Source organism: Pyrus communis, chromosome 13 (genome assembly GCF_041283825.1).
Source record: "Pyrus communis isolate YQ-2024b chromosome 13, ASM4128382v1, whole genome shotgun sequence".
NCBI classification, from domain to species: Eukaryota; Viridiplantae; Streptophyta; class Magnoliopsida; order Rosales; family Rosaceae; genus Pyrus; species Pyrus communis.
The window spans coordinates 25,142,318-25,163,968 of record NC_142577.1 but is presented as its reverse complement, the minus strand read 5'-3'; the positions used below and the strand labels follow the sequence as shown (position 1 = coordinate 25,163,968).

The following is a 21,651-nucleotide window of genomic DNA, read 5'->3' as shown; positions in this document are numbered from 1 at the left end:
GGTACATCACGTGTTATTATATAAAATGTATGATATGTGTGTTAAAAAATTAATAATTTTAAAAATAAAATTTACACTACTTCTATAAAAACATATGACGTTCCATCTGTGTTACGGTGACAAAGAAATTTTTTTTGAGAGAAGGAAGAGGGTGGCTTTGGCAATTGGCAATTGGCATTTGCCTTTGGGATTTTAACAAGAGGAAGATGCTAAAGCCGTAAAGCGATATTGGAATTTGGAGGTCAAAACTTTGGGCTGCTTGTTCCACCAAGTTGGCTTTGGTCTATTTCTTATCCGTGTCTGAGCTGTGACCAGTAAGATGAGACTGTATTATTAGGATAGTTTCTTCGTGTAGTGTGACCAAGGCATGATTCGGGTGACTTCAAAATATAAGAAAGTACCCTACTTTGGTGAATGTTGTTTTATGGATGACGTGATCCAAATATAAATTTGAATTTTTCTCCTTAATCAGGGAGATGTGGTTGTATTTTATGGTATTTTTTCGTGAAGTAAGATCAGAGCATTATTTAGGTGACATCAAAATATAAGAAAGTATCTTGTTTTGGTGAGAGTTGTTTTATGGATGACGTTATCGAAGTATAAATTTGAACTTTCATTCCCAATTAGGGAGAGGCGGTGGTTTTATGGTTCACCTTGGTTGCGATTGTAGGACGTATAATATGCAGTAGTTCTCAAAGTCAACACTATATCGACACTATTCTTTTAATCAAATATATCATATATTATATATTATATATCATCATACGCGTATAATGACCATGTATTGATCACATATGTCTATATTTGTGTCTTTTTGCCCTTTTTTGGCTCTATGGTATGAGGGGTGCTATGTAGGCAATATACGGTCAATATACAAACAAGACGAAGATATTATTGGTCCAGCTTTAGGGAACAGTGGAGCGGAGTTCCTCTTAAGATGAGGCTCGTGTGTGCAAACACTGAAACACACAAAATTATGGTAATCGGTATAATTGATAACATATCTTTTTATCTAGTTATTTGGCCATGGAAGACTGTAAAGCTGTGAACTGATATTTGTTCTAGCAAAGTGGAATCCTTTTATTGTCTTAAACACTAATAATATAATCCGCAAGATTACAAACCTTAATCTCTACTTAACATGACGTTTAGTTCATATTCAAATACACATATGTAGAGCGATAACTTTAAATAAAGGATTTGGAATCAAACTTGAATTGTCACCCTCAAGTGGTAGTGTTTATTGCAGAATTAAAGCTTAATTAATCAATCTAGTTAATATAATTTTTTACAACTTAATTAAGAAAATTATCTGGCTTTTAGCCTATGACAACTCATGGAGTGTAAGCTTACCGTATGGGGTTAAAAGGTGGCATTGGAGCTTATGATGTGACCGGCATTACCAAGAAATCAGATGTCAACTGGTAACTATCAACACCAAAGTGTGATCCTTTTTCTGCAACCTTCCCATTAACTATCACAGCGATGGAGTCTGCTTTCTTACTTGTGGACAGCCTGTGAGCTACAACTACTCATGTTCTACCGACCATCATCTTCTCCAATGCTTCTTCGACTAAGTTTTCCGACATGCTGTCAAGAGCGCTGGTTGCTTCATCCAACAGATGAATTGTTGGGTTCTTTAGGATTGCTCGAGCAAGTGCTATTCTCTGCTTCTCGCCTCCGGATAGCTGCACTCCTTTTTCTCCACAGTAAGTCTCGTATCCCCCTGATGTTTTTTATTTAAGGCAACTTATGTAGTTGTATTTGTCACTTTGTCTTTGTACTAGTAAAACTTAGTGTTCAAACTCTCTGGGGTTTTATTTTTATTTTTATTTTTTTTTCCCTGATGGATTCCGGAATACTGATGAATTAGAATTTATGTTTTTAGATTTAGGCTTTTGTCAATCCTATCTATCTTGTTTCTTGCTACGTCAACAACTGTTTATGAAAGTGTATGTGTTGTAAATGGAGTAAATAAATTGTAGCCATAGCTTATAAATTCATGAGCGTTGGCAAGTTTTGCAGCCTTCCTTACTTAAGTTACTGTTGCATTTTCTTTACCATACACAATGTTTTGGTGGATCGTTCCTCTGTAAAGAGTAGGCTCCTGGCTTACCAAAACAATTTGCGACCTCAATTTCCTCAAATTAGAGCTTGATGATTCATCCATCTATCGATACTGATCCATTTAGCGGGTCACAAATCCTTTTTATCAAGCCAATGACAGTGGATTATCCGGAACCACTCTGTCCCACTAGTGCTATTGTATTTCCAGCTTCTATTTTCGGATTCAGCCCCTTTAGCTCATCTGGTTCGCCCTCACTGTGTAAGCGAATACAACATATTTTAGTTCTATGTGACCCTTGAAACTCTTCTTTTATCCCTTCAGGCTCTTTGCCACCACACATATGCTTCCGACCATCATCTTGTCGAGCGTTTGTTGGAGTAGTCTCCGACACACTGTCGAGGGCACTTGTTGGACTAGTCTCCAACACACCATCATCTTGTTGGGTTTTTCAAAATTGCACAAGCAAGCGCTATCCTCTGCTTTTGGCCCCTGGATAGCTTTACTCCTCTTTCTCCACAGTAGGTTTGATGTCGATCTTTCATAGCACTGCATAGAAATGTGCCTTGTCAGAAAGTAACAAATGTTATGTGTCTCAGTTTTAATGAGAAGATAGGGAGATGTATAATGTATGTGCACCTTATAAATTCGGATTCTCTATAATTCTCTCTAACGTAAACTACGTTGCCATGGATTGTTCCTGCTAAAAGCCGTGGCTCCTAAGACACTACACACCACCGCGATATGTGACCTCACCTGCCTCAGGTTGTAGTTCTTGATGTTGTTTTGATCTATGTTCACCGATCCCTTTACTGGTTGGCAAAGTCTTTCAATTAATCCGATGACAGTGGATTTACATGAAAATCATCTCTTCTGGCCTTGCCGGGTGAGCCAAAACCACATTCGTCAGTTCTATACATGCAGTGATGGTTCTGTGATTGAGTAGAGTAGCCTATTGCTGCATGTTAAAAACTTAACAGTAGCCACAAACAAGTTGCATTTTCTCTTCTGTCTCTTACTTTGTTTGTTGTTCACAGAATATAAAGGAAATGGTAAATATTTACCAACCATACTAACATGGTTATTGAACAGGCGCAGGCCAAGTCCACACCCTTAGTTTGATATTCTTCATTCTTCATAGGTATAAAGGTTACGCTACTATTAAATTTCATCCAATGATCAAAGGTGGTTAGTCAAATTATCCACAATCCAATCCACCCTTGCATTTAGATTTAGTACAAAAAAATAATTTTTAATGTAGGAAGAACAAAGTTACAATCATAATGGAGAGGTTGAAGTTTACAAATAGAGACCTAATACTATGTTTGGACGAGGAATTTAGGTTACAAAAGATTAAGTGGAGGGATTTGAAGAGTAGATATAACGAACTAAGGAGTTGAAGAATGACTATTTGATGTGAGTAATTTATACATATATCTCTTATTTAAATTTTTGGAATGACCATGTAGTACATTTTAAATTCCTCCATTTAATGTTTTGATAGAATGACCTTTTTTTTTAAAAAAAAAGGACTAACTAGTGATTTCGCCACGATAGTCCACCCTTCTGGGGGCCGGGAATGAAGACTCATAAAGGCATTTCAGCCTCCTCTAACCAGCATCGTGACGTGCTGTGTAGAATACGAAATTTGAAATTTATCTCCAACTACTGGATCACTTTTGATAGAACGATGATATCAGTTTAGCAAAAAAGTATTCTACAAGTCTGATAACGTTATCATATGTTTGTTGTATCCAAAAGTAATCTTCTGATCATGAAAAGATAACAATGGACAAAATGCAAAGATAGAGAATCACGCAAGTTTCACTTCAAATTATCAACCTTTTGGAAAAGTTTTCGGTTTCATGCCAAGACAGGCAAGTCCTAAGCGCAGTACTGCACCCGTAGATAGGCTTGCAAGAAATCGTGCCCTAAAGCTCTGCAACAATGCATAACCGATTTGTCACCATACAAACAAGTTAAACTAGGTCACGTGTTTGGCATGCAGGCACAAGATTTGAACCAATAAAATACAAATTCCACCTCCAAAAATAGAAAAGCTTTTTATAAATAGCAAGAACATTTATCACATGATGTATCATTTTATGCGATATGTTATGTGTAGACGATATGATTAATATGTCTCACTTTTCAAGTATATTAAAAAAAACACACTAGTTAAAGTGTGAGAAAATATAATAGCATCACGTAATAGTATTTAGATGAACTTCTGAAAAAGACGACCACCTTTTCTCCATATTTTCTCTCTAAAGCTAATAAAGTTGGTACGTACTTATAGTGCTTATCCCACTCGAAAAATGTATATAAGATCGATATGCTTCCATTGCTAGTTCAGACACCTCCGTCTCCCATAATTCTCAAAACCCTAAATTTCATATTTTCTTGATTACACTATAATTATAGAGTGATGAACTTGGGGAAGTTTATTTTGGTTGCCCTAGCTCTAGCTCTGGTCCTTGTCCTGGCTGAGAGCTTTGAATTTCAAGAGAAGGACTTGGCTTCTGAAGAGAGTCTGTGGGATTTGTATGAGAGGTGGAGGAGCCACCACACAATCTCCCACGACCTTGGCGAGAAGCGAAAGCGCTTCAATGTTTTCAAGGAGAACGTGAAGCATGTGCACAAGGTGAACCAGATGAACAAACCCTACAAGCTCAAGCTGAACAAGTTTGCAGACATGACGAACCATGAGTTTGCGAGCTCCTATGCTGGCTCGAAGGTTAGCCACTACAGATCACTGCATGGCAGCAGAAGGGCTACTGGCTTCACACATGAGATGACCGACGATCTTCCGGCAAGTGTTGATTGGAGGAAGAGTGGAGCTGTCACTGGAGTTAAAGACCAAGGCAAATGTGGTAAGTCTCTTATAATTGAGCAAAATAAGGGGACGTTGCGAAATCCCTCAATTAGAAATACTTTTGTTCATAAGTGCTTTTTTACAGGTGAGTCGATTGTTTTTTTATAAATATCCATGTTCTTCTTCCAAACGAAGGACCCAGTCTCAAGGGACAAGCTTCCCGGTATAGGCGAATAAAAGATAACGATTTTCGAAGCGCAGTCGAATGTCCATTCAGGCGGAGAATCCGGGGAAATAAGTCTTCCCTTTGCTTTAGCAACAACAATACAAAACAAGATCAATATCTCTCAACTACCGGCTACCTCTCCCTTCCTTAATCCAAATAGTCATAGGAGAAGCTGAGCTAGCTAACCTATCTATCTGCCATAGCTGGTAGATTTCCTCCAACGCAATCCACAGAAATTCCACGAATCCCTTGGTGGATAAGATCCCAAGTCCCGAACAAGATGTTGGAGCAAGGGCAGCTACTAGAAGCTAGCTCTCATACCTGGCTCAAGCACTTCTAAGTGTTTTTGTTGCACATACCCGCTTTTTAATATTTTCTACCAACCATTATTAGAAACGCTTTTAGTTATCTGAACAACATTACAATAAAAAATAGTTCCACTTTTATATTTAAAATTGACCCTAAAAAGGTTTTTGAAGTGCACATATATAAGTAATGCTAGGAATACTAAATTTTGGAAATTAAAAGACATGTAAGTTGATGATTGGTTTATTACTTAAATCATTGATAGACGTGCGTATTTCTATTGGTGATGCATAATTTAGTTTGCAATTTTAGTCTTCAAATTTAATCTTCGTAGCATTATTAGCACATATTTACAACTTTCAGGGGGAAATTGGCAGTTGAGCATGGATGATTATCAACATATTATGCGGTTAAAATCAAGAGCTGAATAAAATTCACTGCATGGTATTTTGATGTTATAGGTAGCTGCTGGGCATTTTCAACTGTAGTTGCAGTGGAGGGCATCAATCAGATCAAAACAAAGCAGCTAGTCTCTCTGTCTGAGCAAGAGCTGGTTGATTGCAACAGAGATCCGAACGAAGGGTGCGAAGGTGGATTGATGGAAACAGCATTTGAGTTCATCAAGAAAAATGGTGGAATAACAACGGAGCAAAACTACCCTTACAGAGCCAGTGATAATCCTTGTGACTCATCCAAGGTGAAAAATTAATTACCCATTTCAATATTTATGTTATTTGTATGAGTACTACACTATTATCTTCTTACTTAACTTCGTGTTAAATTTGCAGATGATGAATTCTCCTCTGGTACAAATCGATGGTTATGAAAACGTACCTGAAAACGATGAGAAAGCCTTGATGAAAGCTGTCGCAAACCAACCTGTGTCAGTTGCACTTGATGCTGGTGGTAAAGACTTCAAATTCTACGCGGAGGTAAACTAGCTTCTAATTAACCAACTAAACACCAATAAAACTTGATATTTCATAAGTTCCTATCCACACTCCTAGTAATATATAGCATCTAGCACAGTAAACAATCTAAATGAAAAGAAATTATTAGATATGATCGTGCGTGTCACGTTACTTATTTACTAAAAACACATAAAAAGGAGACCTTATCATTGAAGTCCACCAAAGTGTGCACATGTTGGGTCCGAATGCAATGTGAGGAGACATCATTTTGCGTGTTTGGACAAATATATAATATGACACAGACGACCGTACCTAATAATCTCTTCCTAACAAGTTAATCACAGTAATTAAACTACTTTATCTGAAGCATATAAATTCTTTTCAAAAGCATGGACATGTTTTAGTTTCCAACTTTACCCATGCTGGTACTATGCTCCTCGAATAAGTGCAGAATGACAAAGTAGGAGCGTAACAAAGCATCATCGAACATTTATATGTGTACTTATGTGTCAAATGAGACGATTATGTTTTAAATTTGCAGGGTGTGATGAATGGAGACTGTGGAACAGAACTGAATCATGGAGTGGCAGTTGTGGGATATGGAGAGACTCAAGATGGAACCAAGTACTGGATTGTGAAGAATTCGTGGGGAGTTGAATGGGGAGAGAAAGGTTACTTGAGGATTCAACGAGGAGTTGATAAAGAAGGAGGGATGTGTGGAATTGCTATGGAGCCCTCTTACCCTATGAAATCATCACCAAACATCACCAGAAGAAGCTCATTCAAGGATGAACTTTGATGATGCCACTATATATATACGTACACACGCATATCTATATATAGTTTAATTGGTAATTTTAAATTTCGTTGCCAGTTTCGTAAGTGATCAGGCTTTGTCATAATAAATAAATAAATAAAGAAATAAGAGAGAGGTATAAAATCTTATAAGATATGTTATAGTGTGTGCGTTTGTGTTGTATTGAATTTACTTTTCATTTAGATGAAAATAAATGTTTATTGATGCTGAAAAATGAAATGAAATAAAGAGTTGAAATCAGATATCATATATGGTTATGTCAATTCAATTTTAAGGCAAGTAGGGGATTGCTCTTGTAGTTTTAACATTTCTCTTGAATCATTTGCCTTTAAAAATTTCGTTTTCTTTTTAGTTTAACTTAAATTAGTAACATTGCTTATAATAAAAAATTAAAAATATTTTTATTCAAAAACTGAACACAAAAAGGATCCTCATCCGGGATGGAGGGTGGCAGCAGCCTGACAATTAACAAGATGGCCACAACAACTACAAGACATGACACTGAAACAGGGTAGTGGAGGATAAATGTCTGATGGTCCGGTGGCTGCGCCCTGCGCCCATAGCGAATTGACATGGATGGCAGGGATGCTACTAAAATTTTTATGCGGATTTTACATTTTTTTACTCTGTAATATGGTATAATTCAAAATCGATCATTTTTTAACTTCTCTTTTTATAGGCTGATTTTATTAAAAAAAAATCAACTAAATCATAAACTGTTTAGTAAAGAATAAAATTATATTATAAAAATTGATGTGATATGTTGCCTACTTAATTTTCTCGTAAAAAAAAGTTATACTCTCTATTACATTAGAAAAATAAAGTAGACAAAATTATACTTTTTTATTTATTTCATGTATAATATTAATTTTTAATTTTATCATCTTCCTCGACATAAGATATCATATGATAAAAAGATACGTGAAACTCCATTATTGTAGGCAATGTTGCCAACTTTGGAGAGTAGGGAAAGTTTACTTAATCTGCCTGCTCAATTGACTACTTTATAGAGCTTGATGTTGCTCAAATGTCTCATCAAAGACAGTTTTGAGTGCTCTTTTGATTACACCATAACTCTGCAACCCTAACTTGTAGGGATCATTGAGGGTCAAAGGCTTTAGAGCCACATGTACCCTATATCACCCAACTTTTTTGTCATCAGATTCGAATTACCTGTCACCAACTTCACGAGCAACCCTCTCTCTCTCTCTCTCTCTCTCTCTCTCTCTCTCTCTCTTCCCCCCCTAGGTACGCAGATAACTGAGCCAAACCTCTACAGGCGATGGCAAAACATGGACGCAGCTGCAGTCAGCTTACTATTCCAAGCTATATGTTTAGCAAAAGTTACTTGCTTTTTGTTCAGTACTTTAGCAGAAGAATTGTCCATGTAATCACGTGTAAGTTGAAGCGTATGTATTATTGTCACGAAACGAAACCTGCCAATATAATTGTGTTTTGAATCTTTGATTTATGGAAGAATTTCTCACACTTTTTTAGAGGTTTTTTTTTTTCTTCCTGTCAAAACACTTTATTAGGGCTGTGATGCCGGTTACTCGGACTTACATTGGGAGGCTGCCTGAACAGTGGTATTAGTATTGGACCTGGCTTCTCTGCCTTTCCATTCCCATCTATATTATGCAGTCACGGTTAAGCTATGTCAATATTTTATATTAATTTTTTTATAAAGATAATAAAACAAAAAATAATAGTAGTATAAAATATTAACATGATTTAACCGTAATCGTACAAATAAAAAGAAATAAAAATGTATGTGAAGTGAGAGTGCAGAGAAGCCAGGTCTATTAGTATTTGAAGTAATCAGAGACTTGCAGGCAGGCATGCATACTTCTGGGCGGACAGTCACAGACTTGATCGTAAATTAATGTAATCTGACTTCATCGTCAACTTATATCCCAGAGAGTGAGATGCAGTGCAGATCCGGTACACCACATAATCAGACCAATGCCATAGAAAGTACTATTCCATTTTTCTCAATCTCCTTTTTTGGAAAAAACACCTAACCAAAAAATTTATCGATACTAAAAGGTATGGAAGTGAGCTAAATCTCACAACGAGTTAATAATAATGTAGTTCAAATTCGTCTTTGGTGAAAATCGAAACTAAAATCTCTCACTTACAAATAAAGAGAAATATCAATAGACCATAATATTAAATGACCCCTAATCCTATTATTATACTACCATATATGTGAATGCTTTAAAGTAAACGTACAACTAAATGGAAATGGATGCTTTCCGGATCCCTTCCACTAAATCCTCTCTATCAATCAATTTGTGCTCTTGAAATTTGATCCAACGGCTAAAGTTATTATAACTTTTAAAGTGAGTCCTATTTTTAACCGTTAGATCAAATTTCAAGTATCTAGATTAGTTGGTGGGAAGGATTTGGTAAAAGGAAGGATCCCTTTCCTAGCTAAATTGTATGAATGTTAATGAAACGATTAAACAATACAATTGAAAATGATTAAGGAAGTTTTAACAAAATACTCATGATATTGTTTACTTTTAACGAAAAACTATATTTTTACCTTTTCATGTTATTCTTTACTACATCTTTATTTGTCATTTTTCATTAAAACTAAAGTTTTTTTTTTTAACTTTCTTAGTTTTTCTAATGATTAAACGATATTATTTTTGTTCAATAGGAAAATGTACGGCTGACCAAACCATTGCAGTACTTACAAAATTCAAAGCAGAATATTGCTAGCAAGATGTTTAAACCACTTGGCCATCCGAATTCGCGGTATACATTTTTTAATTTCAAGGGTGGAAATTAGCTACAATTTTTAGAGTTCAAATTATTTTCCATGAAAAATATTCTAAATTGATGTACAACAAATAGCATAATGGAACAAAAAAATAGAAAATAAACTATCGAAAAACAAAATGATACATGCGGGAGTTTGATTTAGCATCCGAGTTACGATTTGAACCCATAATACTTTTTCGGAAAGGAAATGACACCATGATTCAAACTCACAGCTTTGTTGTGATATACGATGAATTTCAACCAATCTCCAAAACTGTGTTTAGAGTTTCATAATAAAAATCAAACCTTTCGATTTTCGTCCGATTAATGTTTAATTAGTCATTTTACTTCCTGGAAGTCCTAGACCCAAAAAACATATCCTAAAAATGATTTGAGTTGTTAGCGGTTGTAATCTTTATTTAAGGCATGTGGACGTATTAATTGTATTCATTCAACCATTAATCAATTCAAACCTTTGAGATTTCTCTCAATTTCGTAGTAGATTACAGAATTGTTCTTCAAGCGATTTACGTTAGTAACCCTTTTGATTACTCCGTGCTACATCACAAATGATTATAAATTCAGCAGCATTAAGGAGAAGATGAAGAAAACACACTAGATTAATTCAAACTACATTAGCAAAACAAGAAATCAATACGAGCCCTTTGCAATTTTTCTTTCCTTCGAGAATATAAGCTAGTCAACTTTGGACTGAAAAGGAAAAAAGAAAACTTACAAAACACGACATAACATGGCGGTGGAGGTAGCCGCTGCTGGTTGCCTTTTTTTCTAATGAACTTATAGCTAGGTAGGTGGTAGTTGTATATCTTGTTCATCATCATCGTCAGCCATGGCGCCGCCGTTCTGGCTGCTGTCGTCGTCCGTATCACACGCGGACACAGGCGCGTCGTAATCAATATCGTGATGGTGAGGTGGCGGGAGCAGGAGAGAAATGGAGGAAGAGGAGGAGGTGGTGGAGGAGTGGGTTTTATTATTAATTTGGGCGCCAACGCCAACAATGGGAAGTGGTTCGGTCAGTTGCTTCCCGTCCCGAGGCGGAGAAAACACCACTGGCAGGTAGTGCTCCATGTCGCACGGGAACTTCGAGTTCTTGAAATGCTCCTTCAACGCCTCCAATCCCTTCACATTAATTAATATTTATAGCTAATAATAATTAGCAATTTTGATGGTGGATTATGCTGAAATAAAAATGTTTAACGAGGAAATTAAAGAGACTTGTTACCTGAACTCGAGCGTAGGTGACTTGGCAGATTTTCCTGGAATTGAAGACCTCCCAATGTTGATGGTGAAAGGCTTTGTACAGCCTCCATGTTGCCTGCGGAGTCGTCATGTTCACGAATCCATATCCCACATTGCACTTGTTGCTGTGCTTTCCACACATTTGAATTCGACCCATGAATTTGATATTTGACAAATGTGTACCAGAACATAATCACAATTTTGGAAATAAAATTTACAACAAGAGAAGATAAAAATGATCGCAGAAGCATTTTGGTGACGAACTTCAAACCATTTTTTGTCCAAAAAATGTTACTTTTACTATCTAATTGTAACATCACTTGTATCATCTCTCTAATAGAGATGAGACTCACATGCGTTGGCAAACCCTATCTCTATTACAGAGATAATACAAATAATGGTACGGCTAAGTGATAAGTATAGCATAATTCAATTATTTGGATATGATTCCCTTCCTTCCTAATCTCTCTTCCCTCCCCTTTTATTTAATCGATTCCAATTAAGCTACGTCAACATTTTATTTTAAATTTTTTATATAGAAAAAAAAAGGACAAAACAAAATGTGATAAGAGAAAAGGAAATGAATTGTAATAGGAACGGAGAGAATCTTAATTCTTACCCTTTTTTTTGTCGCCGAAGAGAATGTTCATATCTTTACTAATATCAAATAAAAATTCATGACCAAGCCAATAGACAATTTTGTAAATTAATCATTCTGAAATATAAGTTGATGTTTTCACCATTTTAGCTAATTCCCCTATAAATAATTCGTACAATTATAAGGTATAATTTTGATATTTCTAAAGAAATCAATTAATAAAACAAAATAATAAATAGAATAAAAGAAAAGGAAAGTTACTTGAAATCAATGGGAAGATAAACGAAATCGTAGGAGGAGAAAGGCTGCTTTTCATCATCATCACCACCGTGATCGCCGGCGCTAATGATCTGTTCATTACAGTGGATACAGTGGTTGTCCAGCATGTTCAACAGCAGCTTCTGACTGCCACAATAATCCACCACCAAAAAAACAATTTCATCACCATCACAGCAAAAACAAAAACTGAAAAAAATAAGAACAGAAATATGAATTGCCCTAAAAAATTTATTTACCTGTACTTGTTGGGTATGTTCTTGATCATGACGGTGGTTCTTGTATCTCCGCTGGTGGATTCCGATATGGCATCTTCTTTGATTAAAAATTTAGAATCTAACTTCTTCGCTTGTCTTGCCTTCTTCCCCCTACTGCTCTTCGGATGCTTCGGACTCTGCGAGCTCCCGCAACTCATCTTTTTCGAAGACGAAGACCACCTTTTCTCTTGGATTGCATCCAAATTTAAACCCGCCATTTTGGATTCAACATTGTTTCTGCTAATTACCATTCCCTTGCTGCCGCTAGAACTACTTGATCTATTATTGCTCCTAGTCGATGAAAATTGGATTTGCGATGAGGATGTACAAAGACGAGGCCGCGGCCCCGCCAATCTAAAACTGTTCGAGCGTCTAGAGAATTTCACAGCCAATTCCGCCGGCGGCAGCGGTGCAAAGAGATTGTGAGGCGAAAGTAGAGTTGGGGCAGTGTGAGCCACCGCATTCAAAAACTTCCGGCTGTGGCCGCCGGGCCGACTGAATTGAATCACAACTGATTTTCCGTTGATTTCTTTGCCGTTCATCTCCTCGAGAGCTCTCGCCGCGTGTCTGACGTCGAAGAACTCGATGAATTTTTGGTGCTTCTTCGATGGCGTCTCTCTCAATTCCTTCACAGCACCTGATAAAATTACAAAATTACACCCGACAAAATTGAAACAAAATCCAGGTCCCATGTTCTCCCATTGGCCATGAAAAACGTTGGACAAAGACGCATGAGACCTACTCCTTAATTATCCCCACAAAAATCCGAAAAAAATAACGTGAAAAACAAATTAATGGAGGAAATGCTACCAAAAGCTTGGAATATGTCTTTGAGAGCGGAGGTGGTGACAGCCGGGTCCAAATGGAAAATGACGATTGTGCCCTGATTGTGGCCGTCCGGGACGGCTTTCAAGGCCGGAATGACGAACTGGGCCCACACGGCCTGCCCGGCGATGAGGCCGCGACCCGGAGGAAACGGAAGCGGGAAAATAGGAGGCGGCAGAGGTGATGTGGCCGTCGTGAACGACAAGGCGGCGTAGTGGTTACGAATCCTGTCTTCCTGCTGCATGTGCTGCTCCCGAATCTCCCGCAACGCCCTCTCTGCATGCCTCAGATCGTAGAAATGGACGGTCACGATACCGTCGCACGCCCTCTCCATCTGCACCCACCTCACCTCCCCGAACCCCTCCAACTCCCTCCGCACAGTCCCCTCGCTGACGTCACTCGGAACCCCGTTCAGAAGCACTGCGCGTGTGGCAGCCTCCATCGGAGGCGGCAACGGTGCGCATACAGTAGCCCCCGCACTAACGTACGCGGCTGGCGCGGAGAACGGAGCGAACGGTACAACTTCGCTGATTGGCGGTGGTGGGTAGGGATAGTAAACCTGGTGGGGAGATGGAGACAGTGGTAGCAGTTGTGGCGGCGGCTGAGGAGGCCCGAAGATGGGTATTTGGTTCGGGTTACTGGGTCTGAACTCTTGGGCTCCGGGGTCCAGACTTCCCGGAAACCGTACAAAGCCGGTATCTTCCATGTGGTGGATGATGTCGGAAAACCACTGTAAGTAAGGAAAGTCGTGACTTTCCGGTGAATAAAAACTGGGAGATATTAGTTGGTTATTTTTTGCTCTGGTCAAATTCCACAGCTATCTTCCCGTGTAACAGTACATCTCTCTCTCTCCCCTCTTTCTCTCTCTGGAAAATCGAACTGGGATGTTAAGTGTAGGCAGCTGTAGTATAAAGAAAAGCAGGCACAGCACCGTTGTGTCGAGGACACAAGGGCGTTACATCATTTTTTTTATTTTTAACAAACGATGTTAATTACATTGAAAAGAAATTATATTTAACCTCAGATTAGGCTAGATACTACATGATATAGCTTTTTTCTAAAATTTAATCATTATTATGAAAATTAAAGAATTCAAAATTATTACAATAATTTAAAAATAAAATAAAAAGTTTCGAACCCAAGTGTATGAATAATCCTAATACCCTCCTACTTATTAATTTTACATAAAGAATTTTAGTTTTTAATTCCTTATAGTAATAAAATAACACATGATGTATTGCTTTTAAAAATAAAAAAAATAGATCATTTTCGGATTCCTTCCTTCTAATCCATCAAATTAGGGAATTTGGGTTGTTGAAATTTGATTCAACGGCTATAAACAGGAGCCTATTTTAAAATTTATAATAAATTTAATTGTTTGATCAAATTTTAACAACACAAATTCTTTAATTTGTTGAATTAGAAGGAATGGATTTGGAAAAGATCCCTTTCCCAAAACAAGTACTGAAAAGTCTCTCAGCACAGAGGGCCTTGGGCTTGGCATGTTTCCTTTTCCACTACTTTCTTTTTTCAAACCAAAGTTGCTGAAAATGTACTTCTATCCATTTAAAACACGCCGTGAAATTACCATACTACCCCGGAGTTATCCGATTACCGCGGGGCATAGTTTGTACGTTGGGGTTATGGGGGTAATTGAGTCCCGGTAAAGGATGAGAATGAACGTGGGTCGTACACGTGGAAAAGAGGACGAGTGGAGTGTGCGAAGATGCGCGAATGAAGGGGATGAGAGGCTATGGAGGGAAATGAAAAAATTTTAGTTGTAACGGAAACACGGATGATATTTTATATGTTTTTACGTAAGTGGTGAAAAATTTTAATTTTTTAATTATTAACATTTTAACATACATAATCCACTATTTCTATAAAAATATATAATACACTACTTCGTATGACAATCACATTAAAAAATCTCTCGAACGGAAAGCTACAGGCTAGTAAGTTGTGACACAAAAGAGGGATTTCCGTAAACGGATGATAATTATTGCTCTGCTACCACCTGCATGGTACTTTTTGAGTTCGGATGATTTTTTTACAAGGATTTCAAGAATTTGTAAATTGTATCTATTTATCGGATATCGTAATGTTAAAAATTATTTTAAATATTTTTATTTAAAAATAAACATAAACAGTATTTCATAAAAACTGATCACATGATATACAATTAATTAATACAATTCATAGATCTCTAAAATTCTTATCAAAAGAATCCGAAAATGATTCTGTTGGGTACTTTTTAATGCGACCTTGTTTTGACTAATCATCCTCGTTTTTTTTTTTTTTTGGTTATCTATCATATTTTTGCTATAAAAAAAATGTACCCCTTGGTATCTCGAGGCTTGAGATTGAGAAATACATTTTTCGTGTCTTTGTTTTTCATACAAGTAATATTGAGAGATGGTATTCAAATATAAATGCTCGAGTAGTGCACGATTAATGTTCTTATAATTACTTGAATTACAAACCTTATGATTTGATGGAATAAATATAATGCTTTATTTTATTCTTGCAATTAATTGAACATTTAATTATTTACTGGTGAACAAAATAATTAAATTTATGTCATATAGTATTGGGAATTTAGGGACTATCTTAAAAGAAGAATTAGGTTAAATCTCTGAGTCAAACAAACAATGGGGGAGAATAATAATATTTGAATAATTATAGGATGGTTCTCGGAGAAATTGATGTTCTACTGTAAAATCAAGAATAATGTTAGGAAGATTATATTTTGAAACTAAATTTGCAAATCAAATGGAGCATTAACCTAAAATCAATTGGTAATATGAGAAGTAACCCAATTTACTTATAAGGTCATTTAACGTTCCTCATTTTCTTGATGTGAAATTAATACTCTTAACATGCTCATTCACGTACAATAAATTTTCAAACCTAATACGCAAACAACATATATTGATCAGTGAAGTAAAGCATGTGTGGCCATAAACTTCATACATGAGACAATTTACTAATACTGTAAAAAAATATTAAAATTCCACTATAAAACCAATTATCCCTCTTAGCAGTTGTTTTACAAGTGTATACAAGCAACATGGGAAACAGGAAAAGCTTTTACTTGGTTGGTTCAAGAATGTCCGCAGACTGTTGGCATTACCACTCGCTAATTATTATTTCCAATTATTTTAATTTGTACGATATATATGTTTAATCATCTTATTAGTCCGATTCGTACATAGTTTGGTTGATGTCTGCAAGGACCAAGGTGCTTCGCGGTATTCGATAAGCGACCCTAGAATTGGGAGTTGAAGTTCCATTTGTGTGATTTTCTTAAAATTGAAACTCTTTATAGATTTTCTGTCATCTCATGTTTTTAGCATAATAAAATAATATTGACGTTAAATTGTAATATAACAGAAAATTCATAGAAAATCATACTTTAAGAAAACCTCTTTAACATCTCTTTAAATCTTTCTTCTTTAAGCTCTTCATCATGCATTGAACTATTTACTTTTTAATCTTTTTTTTTTTTTTTTTAAGATTATCTCTATAAAAAGTTAATCATCAAGTAAATGAATCAACATTTTTTAGTTACAACACTAAAATTATTACAATGGTAATTAAGGATGACTTGAATAAATAGCTAATTATGATTATCAAGTAACATTGTAAGATTGCAACACTAAACGAGAAGTTGGAGGGAAAGGTGTAGATGAGATAGTTGTTTACATCCTCCTTCAAGATTTACGTTCAATCTCTATGTTAGACTCTCATCATTTGATATAAGAATGCACCTTACATTTAGAGTATTTTTGCACATAACAGGAAGAGAAGTTTCATTGTGTATGTCTGCCACATACACAATATGTCTTCAGCTAATATCGAATTACTATGAGCATTAATTTAATTTAAAATCAAATAATATGTGAAGGAATTAAAAAAAGATTTCATTTTTTACTGAAGTTTCATAGTTTATCATTCGATGAGAGATAATATCACATGCCATAAGTTGTTCAAATTAATCAATATCGCTTATTTGTTCATATTTAATTGTCTTTTTGGATTACTTTTTAAATGATTAAAACACATTTTTGTTATCAAAAGCATTTCTAAACACGTTTGATAACAAAATTTAAAAGTATTATCAAATACAAGTTTAGGGTTTAGAAACGTCTTCTTAAAACACATTTTAAACCTTAAACTCGTGCTTTCAGGTCCTAGAAGTACTTTCTAGAGAACCATGAGTTTTGGGTTTAAAGTGTGTTTTAAAAAGACGCTTAAATTTTTAGTAAAAGTTTAATGCATTTTTAAAAGCAATTGTAAGAAAATCGCTTTGGACATAAATATTTCTCACAAAAAACAATATCAAACGAGCTCTCAGATCTCAAATGTGATCAAAATAACATTTTTCTCCACCCATAAATCCCTATTTTTAATCCCAACAACAGCAATACAAGCTCAAACTTCGAATTGCTTCCACGAAGATCCACCCAACTTCCATCCTCTCTTTCGAGACATAAACAAATTAAGATGAACTCGAACAAAAATTGTGTAAATCTAGTACTTAGTATATATTACTTAAGAGTAGCACACGTGCGCCGTAGTTTCCACTATCCGGTCATGGGGTCCAAACATGAGATGAGACTACCAATGCGGTCCCGACCTTAATATCCCCAAACATCGATACTTTGCATGCTCTTGTCTCCCTCTCTCACATTAAGGTACGTGCAAACATTTCGATACGGTCTTATTTATTTACTATCTCTCCTCCTCGCTGTGGTCCATCTGCATTATTTACTCCTCAATCTTTGAGTTTGGCAAGAACTGCACCACATGTATAATTTGCACCACTACATCGTATATATTGTCCCACTAATGTCAGTGTGGTAATTAGGGTTATATGGTTACTTTGTTATTACATATCAAAAGCTATATTATATGCCAGAAAGGCGGATAATACATTGTCATTGAACTTAGTGATACTTGGTGTCTTAAATTCGATTCACAAAGAAGCAAACATGATATATCATTGTAGGTGGATTAAGGACATGTTGGAGAAGTATTTTTGCCAATATCCTATCGTTTGACTTAAAAAACAATGATAAAAAGGTAAAATGCATTATTATTTTGAAGAATTGTTGAGATAATGGGTCGGTTTTGTGTGTTCATACAGAGGTAATGTTTTTATACACAACTTATTAGCTAACTAGTCATATATAGGCTTATTTTTAGTTACGCTATATGAAACTCGATTTCGATCCCACTTTGGCTCCTAAAACTCTAAAGTTACGACTTTACTCTTTGAAAATCAATATTCGCTCCACTATGCCTTATTTTTGTTATTTCGTTAAATAACCATTATGTTGATGCTTATTTGTATTTACACTCTGAAACTTGATTTTGTTCCCACTTTGCCCCTTAAAAATCAAAAGTCACTACTTTATTCCTTGAAACTCAAAATTCGCTCCACATTGCCTTGTTTATGTTATTTCTGACTTTGACGATGCCACGCCTTCATCTTTTCCTATTTCTCTGTCTTTCCTCATCTTCCTTTTCCACAAACGAAATCCAAATTCCTCATTTTGCCCTGGCTCATAAAAATAGCAAAATCAATGGAACTGATGATAAGGTGGCTAGAGATAAAGAGAGAAGAGATGAATGTATGAACAATGTTTAGAGAAGGGGACGGATGGTTATTTAACAGAATACACATACACAAGCAAAAGTGAAGTGAATATTAGGTTTCAATGAGTGAAGTGACGACTTTTGAGTTTCAGGAAGCAAAGTGGAATCAAAATCGAGTTCCAAGAAGCGTAGCTAAAAAAATTTATTCTAAAAATGTATGTTTTAATCCACATCAGCATATTTGACGATTTTTTACGAAAATAACATAAACATGACAAAATGAGTTTCGAAGAGCAAAATGAGATCAAAATCAAATTCTTGAGCATAGCTAAAAATAAACCATATATATTGTTGTGATCCCCATTTGCTTCACATGATTCATGGGCCACTACTCTCTCTCTTGCACTATACTTTGTAATGGAGCCCTTTTGATGGCACACAGAGGTGAAAGAGATGTTTCCTCATTTGTTTTAATCACCATCGACCCTATTTTAAGGAGTTGAGTCACACACAATTGTGAAAAAGTAGAAAGCAGGCAAACAAACAAGAGACACATAATTAAGGAGACATTCCCTATGCACCTATGCTGCTGCCTTGCCATACTATAACCTTTGTACCATCTTTTGTTTCTTATTCCTGTGCCTTCGACATAAAGTGCGCCCCACCAACGTATAAAGCTGTCAAAACAAAGATAGGTCACCACTACTCATCACTTCATTATGGACGAGGCCAAGTCTAATAACAATGGCATGTGAATTATACAATGTATCAATAGTTAAGATTTGTCTGCGCCTTAGTTACCACTCACCAGCTCATTTTGGATAAAAGCCAAGTGTAATAGTGTTCTAGATAAATGTTACGGACAGTTGCTTGCTCGAGTTGGAAAATTTTTGGCCGATTGAGTCGTTCGCATGCTGGTCACATGTGATCATACAGACAAATGTAACAACTTCTTAGAGAGATGATATAGACAATCACATGTGCGAGTTTCCGACTTCTAACAGTTGATTCCATAATGCGATTTTTAATTATTGATACAGATATGTCTCATAATGCATCAACGGCCACACAAATAATCATGTATAGGCTTTATTTGATTGGCCCAGGTGTGAGCTACTCCTAAGTGGTAAACTAGGAATATTGGGTGAGACAAAAAGGTTCTTTAGACCATCAAGTTTTGCTTCCCCTTACCTTGGTACAAGGAATATTGCCTGCTCCTCTTGTTTTGTTCATGCCTTTGTTTGCCACCAGACCAGCTCACCCACAAGACACATACATAAAGCATAACTGCATATAATCGCATTGCGGACCATGTCGTGTCCTTCTACTGTGGCGAATCGTTTTGCAACTGCCACACACACACACACACACATATATATATATATATATTATACGCACATGTATATACACGTACATTCGTTGGGACAAGTGTTCCTTTCTTATGTCTTTTTTTATTGGGTACGATATGATTCGTTTGGAAGTACTTTTAAAATAATTGAAAGCGTGTTGGTGAAAATGTTTTTGAAAGAAACTCCTAAGCAAAAACACAAGAGAATATTGGAAAGACACTTAGGGGGTGTTTGTTTCCCCTCACTAAAGTTCACTGGACTGGACTAGACTAAAGATTAGTCTAGTCCTGTGTTTGTTTCCTTGCTGGACTAGCTTTAATGGGATTAGCTAGGACTCGTTTTCACTAACAACCTCACAAGCTGTTCTTAGCGTGTCCCCTCGAAAACCATCGGACTAGCTAAGAACTTCTTCGTCCTGCTCAAATCACCTCCCCGACGTCGATTTTGATAGCACAAGCTTCGAGCACGACTTCATCTCCAATGACGAACTCGTTGACTTCTTCATCTCCGACGATGACCTCGTCAACTGGGTCATCTCTGCCATCTTCTTCTCCTTCGCTACTTCGCTATTGCCATGGTTGTGGCTTTGAAGCTATTGATTTTGGATTTGCCTTCAGCTTGCCTCCTCATCGACTGGGTCATCTCCACCATGAATGCTTCACAATCTCAATAAATCGATTTTTGTTTTGGGTTTTTGGGTTTTTTTTTTTCTTTTGGTTTCTGGGGTTTATTTTTTATTTTTTTCCTGGGATTTGCAGGTTTAATTGGTTACTGGAAGGCTTGCCTTTCTTTTTGGAATCTCTAAAGGCTTGGCGAATGGTTAACCAACAAATTATCTTAATTAAACAAGAAAAGTAAGAGATTCATGCATAATTTGATAGAGAGAAAATGATGGAGAAGAGAAACAAGGAAGGGTAAAGGAACGAAAGGGAAAGAAAATGTGCTTGGGTCCATTCATTTCCAGACTTCACTGCCTTTTAATTATTAATTTTTGTTTAATTTTTAAGCCAAAAGTGAATTAAAAATGGCAAAAAAAATATAGTCTGTGACTTAGTCCGACACTGCACCAAACACTTAACTAAGCTAGTTCAGCTTAGTCTAGTCTAAGTCAGTCCAGCTTAGTCCCTGAAGCTAGTCTAATCCGAGACAGTATGGTGTAACAAACACACCCTTAAAGCGCTTCCCAAACACAAAAATGCAAGTGAACCCCAACCCAGATTTATAGCCCCTGAGAGAGCGAGAGAATTTGTTGGCAGAGCACATGTAACTTGCAAATTTGAAAGATCTTTATCAGGACAAGATGGTGTTACTTGGGTAGCGGTATTCAAAATATTCAGAAGCCCAATTCAGGATTTTGGGCCATAGGCTTAGGTTTGTATTTATCCTCTGCTAAACAGTTTTGGGAGGGATCAGCCCGGAGTCCGATCTCAAGCCAGGGCCATACCAACTAAACTCTTGTGTCTAATAAGCCCTTGGAGTTGTCCCGACTGCTGTAATGGGTTAAAATTAAGATACATTCAGAGTTCAATTCGCTCCAATTTACCAAAATAAGCTCGTATGTTTAAAATGACACTAG

General features: G+C 36.4%; 2 protein-coding genes across 2 annotated transcripts; one reads left to right on the top strand and one right to left on the bottom strand.

The window, feature by feature from the left end:
• The first annotated feature begins 4,289 nt into the window (after window positions 1-4,289).
• On the top strand, window positions 4,290-7,387 carry LOC137737995 (vignain-like). Its single transcript, XM_068477592.2, has 4 exons — window positions 4,290-4,938; window positions 5,874-6,109; window positions 6,201-6,344; window positions 6,865-7,387. The coding sequence occupies exons 1-4, from the start codon at window positions 4,494-4,496 to the stop codon at window positions 7,120-7,122; spliced, it is 1,083 nt and encodes a 360-aa protein (XP_068333693.2). The 5' UTR covers window positions 4,290-4,493; the 3' UTR covers window positions 7,123-7,387.
• Window positions 7,388-10,511: 3,124 nt separating this feature from the next.
• TEL1 (terminal EAR1-like 1) lies at window positions 10,512-14,011 on the bottom strand. The gene is made up of 5 exons (XM_068477590.2): window positions 13,111-14,011; window positions 12,283-12,937; window positions 12,029-12,172; window positions 11,153-11,294; window positions 10,512-11,049 (listed from the first exon to the last, which is right to left on the bottom strand). The coding sequence occupies exons 1-5, from the start codon at window positions 13,829-13,831 to the stop codon at window positions 10,714-10,716; spliced, it is 1,998 nt and encodes a 665-aa protein (XP_068333691.2). The 5' UTR covers window positions 13,832-14,011; the 3' UTR covers window positions 10,512-10,713.
• Between the last annotated feature and the right edge of the window lie 7,640 nt (window positions 14,012-21,651).

Excerpts from the sequence above, each read along its gene's own strand:
- LOC137737995 (XM_068477592.2), top strand. The coding sequence starts at position 4,494 with ATGAACTTGGGGAAGTTTATTTTGGTTGCCCTAGCTCTAGCTCTGGTC. Across the intron at positions 4,939-5,873 it reads TAAAGACCAAGGCAAATGTG|GTAGCTGCTGGGCATTTTCA; the intron begins GTAAGTCTCTTA and ends TTGATGTTATAG. Across the intron at positions 6,345-6,864 it reads ACTTCAAATTCTACGCGGAG|GGTGTGATGAATGGAGACTG; the intron begins GTAAACTAGCTT and ends TTAAATTTGCAG.
- TEL1 (XM_068477590.2), bottom strand. The coding sequence starts at position 13,831 with ATGGAAGATACCGGCTTTGTACGGTTTCCGGGAAGTCTGGACCCCGGA. Across the intron at positions 12,938-13,110 it reads AGACATATTCCAAGCTTTTG|GTGCTGTGAAGGAATTGAGA; the intron begins GTAGCATTTCCT and ends TAATTTTATCAG. Across the intron at positions 11,295-12,028 it reads TATCTTCCCATTGATTTCAA|CAACAAGTGCAATGTGGGAT; the intron begins GTAACTTTCCTT and ends TGGAAAGCACAG.